At 37.3% G+C, this 12,889-nt stretch overlaps 2 protein-coding genes across 41 annotated transcripts in view; one reads left to right on the plus strand and one right to left on the minus strand.

Moving 5' to 3' along the window:
* Positions 1-12,889, plus strand: part of LOC308190440 (uncharacterized protein) — a 304,946-nt gene that overhangs the window by 159,555 nt on the left and 132,502 nt on the right. The window lies entirely within an intron of this gene.
* Positions 1-12,889, minus strand: part of DLG2 (discs large MAGUK scaffold protein 2) — a 1,042,459-nt gene that overhangs the window by 46,041 nt on the left and 983,529 nt on the right. For all 39 annotated transcript variants that reach the window (XM_080581564.1, XM_080581542.1, XM_080581576.1 and 36 more), the window contains one exon: positions 796-871. In XM_080581564.1, the coding sequence (XP_080437690.1) occupies positions 796-871 (76 nt within the window). The remainder of the gene's footprint in view (positions 1-795; positions 872-12,889) is intronic.

Genomic DNA, 12,889 nt, shown 5'->3' on the forward strand with positions numbered 1-12,889 from the left:
GCTCCTACCTATAACTGTGTCTTCTCGTCATTCAGTTTTGACCCTGCATTGTGTTTTCTGGAGCCAAATGGGACTTTTTGTTTGTGGCTTCAGAAGTACTCTCTCGGTTTGATCACTGAAGCCCTCAGTTGTAAATCCCACGCACATCAACGTTGTTTCAAAGCCAAATCCCTGCAAAAGTACTATCAAGTGAATACTATACTGCTAAAATGTAAGCTATACTTAAGCAGAAAAATATACCTCCACAGCCAGTACTGCGGTCATTTTTCATGTTCAGACTCTTGCCAGCCAGACTGTAATGTGTGAGGTATTAAATACCAGACCAGTGAAAACAGTCAACTGCTGGGCACAATAAAGCAATGCTGAAGAGTGATAACAACAGAAACACTGCTCTGGCCAGGTAGTGCTGGTGGGAAGGTACTTGCAGATTTGGTGTTGGCTAGCCCACCGTGCCTGCTGTGAAACACACCTGTGTTAAATGTCTGTCAAAACTGTCAAAGCAGAATGTCCCAAAACCTAAATTTTGCATTCAGGACTTTAACATTCAACCTTTCTTTTGAGATGTAACAGCTTTTGAAAACAGGAAATTTATATTTCCTGCCCTGTTCCATTGAACATATATCCATATATATTTCTTTTTAAAATCTACCATCATATTGTATTTCTGTCTATATTTCACTATATTGCAGGCTTTTGTTGCAACAACCTAAATGTTTCTTATGCTGCTGAAATTTTGTCTACTCTGAAACATATGAGTACAAAGTGCAACTTCAAGAGGTTTTGTTATTTACGTACCCCTTTTGCATCAATTACACCAGGCTTCGCATTGAATTTCACCGTCTTCAAACGGGCACGCTCCTTTCTTTCAACTCTGTGGAAAAGAAAACATGAATAAAGACTCACATGTTGATTGGAGCAGCGTTTTGTACGATGCATTTGATATCTGATCTCCTAAGACCTCTGGTGGCTTATTATGCGTGAACAGAACATCTAAAATCTAAAACAAATTTTACAAATTGGGAGAGATGTCAGGTCACTTCCTCAGCCAAGTAGCACTTTGCTGGCAAACACAGGACTGACTTTAAAGAGCCTTAGCTTTCTTACACCAGCAGAACAGCATTCCCTCCCAACAGACACGGAGATATGGTAAAAGCACATCAAGGATTTACCTTCTCTGATTTAAGCTGTCCAGAAATTAGGCAACATTTATGGTTCTGCGGTCAGAGGAACAAAAGAGGGACAGAGAGAATAAGCCATTCACCTCAGTGCTCTCAGATGTGTACTTTGGGGTACAACAAATTTCTCTCTATGAAGCCACCTTTTTCTTTTCCTATAGAGGGAGCTTTGATCCCTAGTTTACATAAAGGATGAACATTTAGATTGTCCAAATAAGGCAAAGTGAATCCAATCTATTTTAAAAAAATACACCATAGTTTCAGGCTCACCAACAGCTTGAAAGTTATCTTAAAATACCTTAAAAAACAACATGTGACACATAGCAGTGGTGAACAGTACCTAAACTCATGGCAAATGCAAACTAAAAAGGACAAAGTTTCACCTGATGGACTAAAATGTAAGAAATCAGACTTCTTGTAGCTACTTTTATCTCTCCTTACACCTCATTTTCCATTTGCTCCCTGGAATGCCCCCCTCCCCCTCCCTTCCCCCCCCCCCCCCCTTCCCCCCCCAATTGCTGCCTTCACCACAGCTGAAAACACACTCAGTCATAAAAGTGGATAGGTTTTAATGGTTTTAACCAGTTGACTCTGCTGACTGGGATGGTCAGGTAAGTGCTGCAGCAGGTCTGCTGGTGCAGACTGGAAGAGGGGGAAGGGGATGCTCCTTTCCTTATTCTTCAGAGCAACCTTTACCTTGAATCTCCAAGAAAAACAGAAAATTTCCTTCTAAACTGAGCAGGAGAGAGGTAACTAGAAGTTTAGATATTTTAAGTTTTCTCAAATTATCCCAAAGCCATAAAGCAGTATTTGCTACACACAGGCAGTTGGTCTGCCCATAGTTTTGTAGAGCCCTTTACATGTTTAAATATTTGGTTCTTCATTCCAGGTTTTACAATGCCATAGATTTTTTAAATGTCTTGTCATCAGCTCGCTTTGAAGAATGAATGCAGGTTCAGTGAAGTAATTTTGAAGATGTTGTCCCTGGAAACTTTTTCTTGTTTTAAAGGCCTTATTCTAAATTTGTCTTTTGACAGATGGAGGTACTCTACTTGTTGCAATATTCTAGTGCAGAGAAATTTGCTTTTCTTCAAGGTTTTGATTATTTAAAATTACACAGTTTGTTCAAATTAGCACGTTTGAGGAGAGGTACAAATGATTTGGGGCAGAAGAACTATTTTCAGCCACTTTAAAACACTGTGAAATGGGGAGGTGGTCTTTTTTTAAACTACGCACTACATGCCAGCAGATGAATGAAAAGAACTTGTTTTGATTTATTTCAGTGAAGTATGTGGATTCTGAGGACAAAAATGTGCAGGTACTAATAACAAAATAGCGTGGTCAAGTAGGAGAGGACACAAGTGATGTATTCCAGTTTCTCTGCTCTAGTTTCAGTTTGGTCCCATGAACTGTCCACCCATTAACAGATAGATGCATTGGGTGAGTTTATCTTCAAGATCAGTTTAACACAAATGAATCTAGTATCGAGAATTAAGACAGCTGCATGAGACAAACCAAAGTGCAGAAAGGGAAGGCAAAAAGGGCATTAGTGTTGACAGCTCTTCCCCGATCTGAAACAAAAAAATAGAGCAGACAGTCCATGTGTGCCCACCTCATAGGACTGAAGAGCCCAAACTGCAGTGTGGTATAACCCACAATTTGTCTCTGTCCTTACAGTTCTGGTAGCTGTATATTTAAAGGAAGTGGAAAAGCTTCAATGAAAAGCCTAAACAATTATTTGATCTTAGTATCTCCTGCTTCAATAAATACAGTTTGAGAGAGGCGATTTTACTTTGTATATGCAGTACCTTCAGAGTGAGAAAATACCAAGATCTAAAAAATTCTCTTTAGGAGAGAAAAAAATCAAAATCATTGGTCATAATCTGATGCCTGATGAATCCAGATTAGAGAAAACACACGGTTTACTTTTTAATGGTTTAGAACTTTAGACACCAAAATAATAAAGAAGAGGTAAGTGTGGTATCTCGATCCAGAATGGACAAACACAAATTCCAATCCTTTGTGTAGAGGGGGAAAAAAAAAAAAGAGAGAGAGAGAGAGACATTGTTCCTTTTCTGTCCCTAAATATTATGGGTCAATATCCCGAGTTTCCATTATTTAATGAATGGGCATTATTTTAAAAACATGTTAGGGAACATTAAAATGTATTAGAACACTGATATATATACAGTAAAAATTTTACCTGTAGGAAAACCATATACCTATAACATATTTTGAAAGTTCACCATTACTACAAGATTTACAAATGTTGTATATTAAACCTTTTAACACACTATGCTTAAATAATACCTGTAATTAAAAAAAAAATCTCTGAAAGGGTGAGCTGTCCCCCAAACAAAACCAAACCCCAAGAAAAACAGGTGGAAACAGAAGTATGCAGAAAAGAAGCTATTCTTGTCCTAACTTGCCTTGAATAATATGGTCATTACTATAAAAGTGGCAATTACTACCTTTGCAAAATCATCTACAGGATCTATCATTTACTGGTCCAAGCAAAAAAATCCGATCATCTGCCTATAATTGAAACAGTAACTCTGTTTGTCTAAGCTTATGAACTTCTCTAGGAAATCCAAGTCAAATCCTGCAAAGCTAGCTTATAAGAGCTCAATATTGTATTTTTATTAGACAATAAATAGCTAGGGGAAAAAAAAAAAAAAAAAGGTTTATTATATCCTCCAAATTGGTCCAAATATGACCCTTTTTCTAACTTTCACAGTTTCCCATAAAGGACATTAAAATATATTCCCTCAAATCTCTTGGTTTCTAAGTCTGGATAGCAAGATTACCTAGTTTGTGGTAATCAATTTTTTAAATAAAAACTCTCATCTTTTGATAGAATGATAATTAGCACAACATGTTTCCTTTTGTCTGTGTGGGCTTATACATTTCCTACTGAAACACAGTGAATGCTGGTTACTATAGTTACAGTTTAAATTTAGAATAAATGCATTTCTCTGGAAGTGTGGAATATTCACATGGAAACAGCTCAAATGCAGCTTTCAAATTAAATCTGTTATTAAAAACACATGAACAGTCTTAAAGTTAAACTAGCAGATGAAGTCCCTTGATAGTATCAGTAAGAAATGAAGACTTGAGGCTGTGTAATTGCCTAAATAGGATGGATGCCTTCTGAGAAAATAATTACCTCAAATGAACACAGTATTCTACTTATACTTATTAATCTGTGTTAACATTTACACTCATTCCAATCCTGTCTAACTTCCTAAAACATCTGCTTTTAACTTGATTTCTTATTCACTGCATAAAGAAATTTGGAAATTAACCCTGAAGAGTGGATCTTATTTACGAAATTCTTCATAATTGCATTAGCAGTCAAGGAGGAATGGTTGTTCTCTACAGGCATACAAGACAGATGAGGAACTGCAGAAACATTCTGCATTGCTTCTAGTAGTGCATAAATAATATCATTACGTGCCATTAATCCTCCTGGAAAGTGTAGCAATAATGTTCATACATGCTTATAATGCCTGCTGAATATTACAAGCATTTCATAATCTACAAACTGTATTGAGGATAGCATACAGTGTTGTCTCCCACTACAATTTTCCTGACACTTTTCATAATAGAAATCTTTTCAGTTACTTATTATTTAGCTGAACAGTAAACTTCCAAGCCAAAATTTCACACATCCCAGGGTGATTACAGTACTGCTGCTGCCCAAAGTGTCAACGAAATGGGTTAGCTGTTGGAGAAAAGCTGGCAGAAAATAAATGGTTTCACCCAGGATATAAAATTATTTTAAAGCACTTTGGTTCAGGTGCTCCAGTGTCTTCATGTATTGGGTGAGGGACTTGAAGTGTGACAAGATGCTGCTCTGCTGTAAGGAATAAACCTCTCTTTTTCCTTTAGGAATCCTCCCAATATCCAAATGTCTGAAAAGCTTTGTTTCTTTGCATGCTCTGGAGAAATCTATTAGAAATTGGTTCTCCAAAGATTCTGTCTTTGTTGAGGTGGCCAGAGTGTAGGCTGCAGCGAACAAAGATGATTCTATAATTTCTCATCAGAGCTACTGGGACATTTTTGCCATAGACAGACGCAAAAAATGGACTAAAAATTGTTGTGAATGACAGAAAATAAAAAATACTGAATATCAGTCTTGCATGCATCATTGATCCAGCTCTTTAAATATATATTTTAATTAACTTTTAAAAGGAACATTAACTCAAGCATTTTTAGTGCTTTTTTGAATCTTTATTTTTTCAGTCTCTATATTTTAACAAAAATAAATGAGTCATTTTATCTCCAAGAAAAAGAGGAGGTTAGGCACAAAGTGTGTTTCACAGTAGCTGACACTGTGAATGCCTAAATTCTTTACACTTCTCCATTGTTTTAGCTGATAGTACAGCCACCATCCCTTGGACTATGTTTTGAACAATCAGCTGAGGAAACTGCTTTTAAAGGAAGAAAAGTTTCACTGTAAACTGTATTCATTTTTCATTCACCACTGCTGTACAAAACTGGATTATAAAGGGACTGAGCAAAAAATTAAGTGAAGGGGAAGGATTCCCCTCTGCCAAATTCTGCAGAGACCCAATTTTGCAACCGAAGATTGCATGATATACATTGATCCCATGCCCCTTCCTAATTATAAATCTGCTTGGTAGAACTATGCTTACAGGTTTGAGGAAAGCAAGGACACAACTTCAAAAACTACTTCATGGCTCAAGTCCCATTTTCAGAATTGCCTGGGGGTCACTGAGGCTCAATGAGGTTTCAAGAGATCTTCAAAGATGTGACTTGGGAGCTGAAAATCTCTGAGCCTCACATGGAGACAGTCTCATCAAGCACAACTGATGAGGACTGCATCTCCTGCTTTCCACCTGCTCTCCAAGTGTAGCTCCCTGCAGAAACATTATGGTGTACAGTGAAATGGTCTAAGAACATCTGAGATCTGGGGCAGATGGAGTATAAACTGTGTACTTGTTTTCAGAGATGCTCATTCATGCAAGTTTCTTCCCCTACCAAAAAAAAAAAAAGGATAATTTGGGGTAAAAAAAACTTATAAGCTGTCCCAAGCTACTCCATCACTACTTGTGCAACTACAGGGAGATTTAAATCTCATTAAACTCAAGGGGAAATAAGTTTTTGAGAGAGAAGTATGGCATCACTGTCTGTTGTGGCTACACTCGCTTCCAGGGCATCTGTACTCACAGGAGAATCTTTATTTCTGCTTTATTTGCCTAGGCTCCCTGTGTGATGAAAGGAGAGAGTTACTGTCTCGTATGGAGGAACTAGTAGAAGGACAATAATCTAAAATCACCTCCTCCAGCCTTTTGAGTGACCAGGGTGAGGTAAAATATGGCCTCCCACCTGGCTTCACAACTTTGAAACTTCTCATGGTAGGAGACACCTTACAGGTTTTTTTTTTTTGTTTTTTTGTTTGTTTGTTTGTTTGTGTTTTTCCCACTAATGATCAGGATTCATTTTCCTCTTCCCCAGTATGGCTAAAGGAGTGGAGAAGTACATTCAAAATATAGAATCATAGAATCATAGAATATCCCGAGTTGGGACCCATAAAGATCATCTAGTCCAACTCTTGGCACCGCACAGGTCTGCCCAAAGTTTAGACCATGTGACTCAGTGCACAGTCCAATCGCTTTTTAAATTCAGACAGGCTCGGTGCAGTGACTACGTCCCTGGGGAGCCTGTTCCAGTGTGCGACCACCCTCTCAGTGAAGAACCTCTTCCTGATGTCCAGCCTAAACTTCCCCTGCCTCAGCTTAACACCGTTCCAGCAGGTCCTATCACTGGTGTTTACAGTGAATAGGTCACCTGCCTCTCCACTCCCCTTCACGAGGAAGTTGTAGAGAAGTACATTCAAAGTATACCTCAGACTTCAGTATTTCCTCACTAGCAAGTTCAAGACTTTAGCTCCTTATGACGCTGTTCCCTTCTGACTCATTTTCTGAGGAACTTACTACTGGGATGCAACACCTAAAGGCATTGCAATGTCTAACCACCTTTTGTGTCTCTTGAAAATGGGATTTTTCAAAATGAGACTTTCGGATATTTTTGTGCACTGTAAACAAGAAGAAATTGAGTAAACCTCAACTGAACATGAACTGTGAACCTTTATTGTTGGGTATTAACGGACCACTGGGAATTTTGTCAGTGCCTTTGTAAAAGCACTAATCAGTCTTCTCAGTGGAGATGTAAAATAACAAGTGAGATATACATTAATCTTTAATAATTGCATTTATCATTGATGTAGGGATACAAACAAAAAAAATGGTGTCTGGAATCCAGTAAAATGGTTACAGTAGCCTATTTTGCACAGATTTGGCACTGAGGCATTTTGTAGAATGAAAGCAACTTCCAAATCCAGTATGAGAACTGTAGTAAGGAGAGTTACTACAGAATGCAATATAAAATGGATATTTGAAAAAAAAAAACTTGCTATATTTTACATCTTTGTTAACATGTTTCTTCATGTCTCGCTTAGCCATTTCCCGACATCCACTTTACATCTGTTTTCCCTACCCATCAAGTGAAAGGTAAGTGAAAATGTGGATTACTATATATAGTCCAAATATGTGGAATCAGCAAATAGTCTTTTATTGCTTCCATTCTTTGCATTGTTTAGCTTTGTTTATGTGAGGTCTGAATGTACCAATAAATTCCTGTTCTCCAGATTATTTTTGAGCATTCCTGAAGTGGTATTTTTGCAACAGAACATCAGAATTTTTCAGTAGCAGAGAACATGCTGTCTTTCAGCTCTTCACCTTCACTGACTTGCTTATAGAAAGCAGCTTAGCACCTGGTCAATATTTTATGAAAATGGTAGATCTAATGCTATTAGAAAATGAATTCTCATAATACTGTAGAACAACTTCATTTTGTTTAAAAGCGAAGGGCTGTTTTCCTTCAGCAGATAACTTTCTGTCATTGTAGGAGGCAGGAAGAGGATTATATATACACATGCATATCAATTTTACTCCGTATTTATTTTTTCTCATTAGGTTAGTAAGCATAGTCAGGTAACTTATTTTAGACAAAGCTTACAAGATCATGCCACATTAAAAAGTTTTATAATCTAAAGATTGAATTCTTAAGGGGTATTTAGGAAGGTGGACAATTTGTAGGAGACCATTAAAAATAAAACTCACTTGAGTGGATAAACATGCCTTTCTGCCAGGCTGAGCAGAATAACAAATTTAAGCTGGCTTTTTGTCCACAGGGACTTCTGTGCTGAGGAAATCTCTTGTTCCTTGTCCTTAAAAATGTTTGTGAAACATTGGTTTTTAATGTTTTTTTTTCCTCCCATTTTGCTCTGGGAGGAGAGTGTGGTTACACGTGTTTGCGGGGAGAATGCTGTCCATCTGACAACACAACTGTCAGGATGGTGCTGCCACACACCTTTAGTCAGTGATAACAGAGATACGAGTTACACAACTCTTTGCAGCCACATGCACTCAAATGAGCTGAAAATGGAAATCTTGGAATGATGGTTTTGTGGCTGCACATCTTAAAGACGACAGAAGGATTAGTGTGAATGCTTTAGTGTTATCAGACCAAATACTCAGTGCCTACAGTGGGAGCAATAGTAGAAGTGGTGAGAATTTAGGCTAGGCTGTTCTGTGTGAAATTGCAAACTAAATTAATTTCAGACACACAGACCCAAGTCAAACAAAAGTACACACATCATAGAAAATACTGAAGCTTTCCATTCTTGAAGTGGGAGGTTGCTGTTGTGTGGGGATTACAATGTAAGTTTTTCTGTGTGCAGATACTCAGCAAAGTAAAAGTGGAAAAAAAAAAAAAAAGAAGGTGTAAAATCAATGCTACAGCAAATTAAAATCGCTTTACTCCTAAATGAAAATATCTTTCTAGGAATTTAATACACTGTAACTTATGACATTGGTTTCATGCTTTTTTTTTTTTTTATTTCACTTTACTGAATGTGAGAATTTCCATGGGGAGGGAGTCTCAGAAATAGGCTGCTCTGCCTGCTACTGACCTTTATGGGAAGCTGAATCCATTTGATTATCCTGACAAGAGGAAGGACAGTGAGGCAACCAAAAATTCTTATGATCAAAAGCCCAGCATACGTAGAAATGAAAATCTAAATCCATACATCTAAATCTAATAAAAATCTGATGTAAAAATCTAATTCTGCTGGCCACTCTAGTAGAAAATATAGTAATTTTTGATGATGTGGTAGTAATTCAGATACGTAAATGCAGTGCTCATCTAAGACCATAGGCCACCTGAGACATCGGTATAGGACTGGCAGGTATCCCAACACCTGGGAGACCTTTCCTGCTTTCACCTTAGGCATAATTTGGATAAATCTTTGTGGTGGACATGTAACCAAGAACAATTTGGCTTGTAATATCCATTCATTAATACTATACAATAACAACTATTTGGTGACTGTTAAACCACAACTGAAGTGTTTTGCAGCCTCTTATGCTGAAGTCCTATGGTTGCCTACACCAATATGATCCAAAATCACAACACCTTTATAGCATTACACTTGGTTTCTACCCAACTGGCTACTCAGTCCTATGGTGCAGAACAACAGATGTAATCAGGCAGCAAATACATACTGACAAATGGATGAAATGTTGTCTCCAGATGCAGAAAGGGTTGCAGCAATACTTCAGCACTGCTGGATATTGAGCATTTAGTTATTGTTGATCCCCAATGAAGTTACTGGCTCACCAGTTTGTGGGGTTTGGTCCTTGCACAGATCAGTGGAGAAACACAAGGCCCCTGTCATTTCTTTGTGCTGCCTCTTTCAGAAATCTCCTTTAGCTGCAGTGGTACCCTCCAAAACTGCCTCTTAAAGTTTGACTTTACAATTTAACAACCAACACAACATCAAGTCCACACATTGACAGCAGTGCTGAAATGTAATGACAAATAGCTTTCAAACTCTATTGAATCACTAAGAGGTAAAGGCTGGTAATGTATCCGACATCCCGGAGAGAATAATGAGTGGCACCTCCTCTCTAATGAGAAATTATGATTTCTTCTGGTATATTATATATAACATAGAGGAGAAAAGGAGTATGGAATCATGATTTATTATTCAAAATTTATCTTATCAACTCATGCTGCAGTCATTGTTTGAAGAGCTCTTCTTGAAAAATATGTAAAAAAAAATGCAAAACACGATACTTGGAATGCAATTACCTTTACACAGTGCCTTAAAGAAATAATATTTTATATATATATTTAATATTTATATAATGATTTTGTATGTATGTATACATGTATTTATCTATTTGTATACATATATATATATATATATATACTGAGTAGAACTGAAGAGGTCGCTGGTTTTCAGAGCTATTCCATAATGATTTCAGTTATGAAAAATGCAAGAATTGTATATTAGCTGTTGTTGAACAGGAGATAGGGTGCAAACCAGGCAGCAAAAAGACTCATCCTGGCAGTGATAATCTCTGGATCTGCATAGCCTCCCTCTCACCCAAAATACGAAAAATGTTGCAGTCCCACAGGACAGGATAATATTTACGCATATATACATTGGTAGAGGAAGGTATCCAAATACAACACATACATACTTCTGCACACACACAAGAAATAAAAATAATAATAATAATAAAGAAAATGAACAGAAAAGAAGTGGAGAATTGAAAAGCACAAACAAATATGAAATCTCTTCAGCCTGCAACTTCACAGAAAGGTGGGCTTGTGGGACAAGTCACATCTTAATAAATAGCCACAGATGTTCTTTTCCTCCCGTTCTGTCACAAGACATATTTTACTGTTTGTTAATAAATATGTCCTAGTACATATCATGAAATTTCTAAAGAAATAGCCCTGTATAAACTGTAAGATGTATAAAAGCGGCCTGGAGAAATCAGTTTAAATGAAGATGCCTACATTTGGTCAGATGAATCCTGGGGCTATTCTGGTTTGGATCAAGTCTCTCATACTCAATAACCAGCACACATAGAGGAAATTCAACTCTGAATTAGTATATTCTGGCAAGTCTGATGAGTTTTATTCTCTACAGCTCATCCTTGTATGCACTGATTGCTCATCCTCCCCTTGGGTGGTGTAAATGACCACAGAAGTTGCTGGCAAGAGCATATTGGTCTCACTGGCTCTGAGGTATCATCCAGAATCCACAATAAGGAAATAATAGTCACTTTTCAATGCATTTGAAAAAATAACCTTGTATAACTGAAACCTTTCATGAAACAATAGCACCCTCCCCTACTCCAGCTCAGGTATATCACATCATTACATTAATGCAGGCAGAAAATCAGATGCCATTGATTTTTCCAGACTGCAGAGATTCACTAGTAAAGAATCAGGATGACAAGTGGAGAGCATGGTAACGAGACCTGTGTCTTCTCAAATTTGAGCCCCTTATTTTTAGACTGTAACCAATATTTTAACCTTTTTTTTTTCTTTCTTTCTTTTTTCCCTCTCACTGTTTCCCAAGTCACATCCTTTCCCCAAGCTGTGTCGTATGTCTGACCTTGACTAGAAAGCCTCTGTCTTTGGTCCCATCACTGTGCATCACTATGTAGGGAAACCAATAAGTCTCAGGCACTTACATTCTCTCCACCTTACAGAAGATACAACACTATGTCTTCAGCAGTTGTTTTGCTTTGCCCTTCTTTCCCTTATAGGTATTTTATTATGTTTGACAGCTTTTTGTAGCTTTCATGGTGCACACCACACTTCCTCAGTAAAAATTGAACAGACTTTCTTCTTTTCCCATTTGTGATCCAATCATGTCATTACAACAATATCTAGTGTAGCAATTAATAATAGGCAGGAATTCCTCTTTCAATATGTAGAGACTATATATGTTTGTTCAATGGGCACATTTTCCCCATCTTAAAAATTATAATGTAGTTTTTATTTCTGTCTATTATACAACTACAAAATTGCCTTTTGCTGAAAACCCTGGTGTGGTTGCTATTCAAATATGGTCATCATTAGAGAAAATAAGGACCTTGCAGGGCTTATGTCAATAAGGTTTTTAAAGGCCTTTCAATTTACTTTTATGTAATTTAGAACAAGGGCTACCATGAGTTCTATTAGCACCTGGGCCAACTCTCCTTGAAAAAACAGCAGGTGCTCTATAAAGCATCAGACATTCCATTTTCCCATTATAAAAAATGGGCACGATCATTTTTATATTAATGCTAAGGCTGAAATAGCTAGGAATAGAAAGTTTATATGCAGTATGGGAGCATTGCTGCAAAAGAAAAATGTAATGTGGCTTGACAGATTTAATTTTCCTCCCACCCTTTCAGTTCTTGACCTTTTATAGTAACTATCAACAAAGGCACAAAGTAATGCTGATTTGTGCTGCAGTCCTGATACTATCAGGGACCTGTGGCCAATTTTACAAAACACCTAGACAGAGTAAACAATACAAATAAAGGGAAACATTCAGATGTCTATTTTCTCTCCACCAGTCAGCATGAATCCATCACAGCTAAACAAAGATTTAGATTTAGCTTGGAGAAGGGAAGAAAGTTTCTTCATTTACATTACATGAAAAGCATACTGTGATATTGATTATCCATCAGTTTCCAGACAGGCTGAGATTAAATTAACAGATTTTGAAGTCAAAGAGGACCATTATGTAATTTAGCCTTGTTCTTTACATCACACAGGCTCAGCAGTTTAATTCTATTACACTCAGAAAAGAAAGACATACACTCTTCATTTGAAAA

This window comes from Anser brachyrhynchus, assembly GCF_964034855.1.
Source record: "Anser brachyrhynchus genome assembly, chromosome: 1".
Classification (NCBI taxonomy): Eukaryota; Metazoa; Chordata; class Aves; order Anseriformes; family Anatidae; genus Anser; species Anser brachyrhynchus.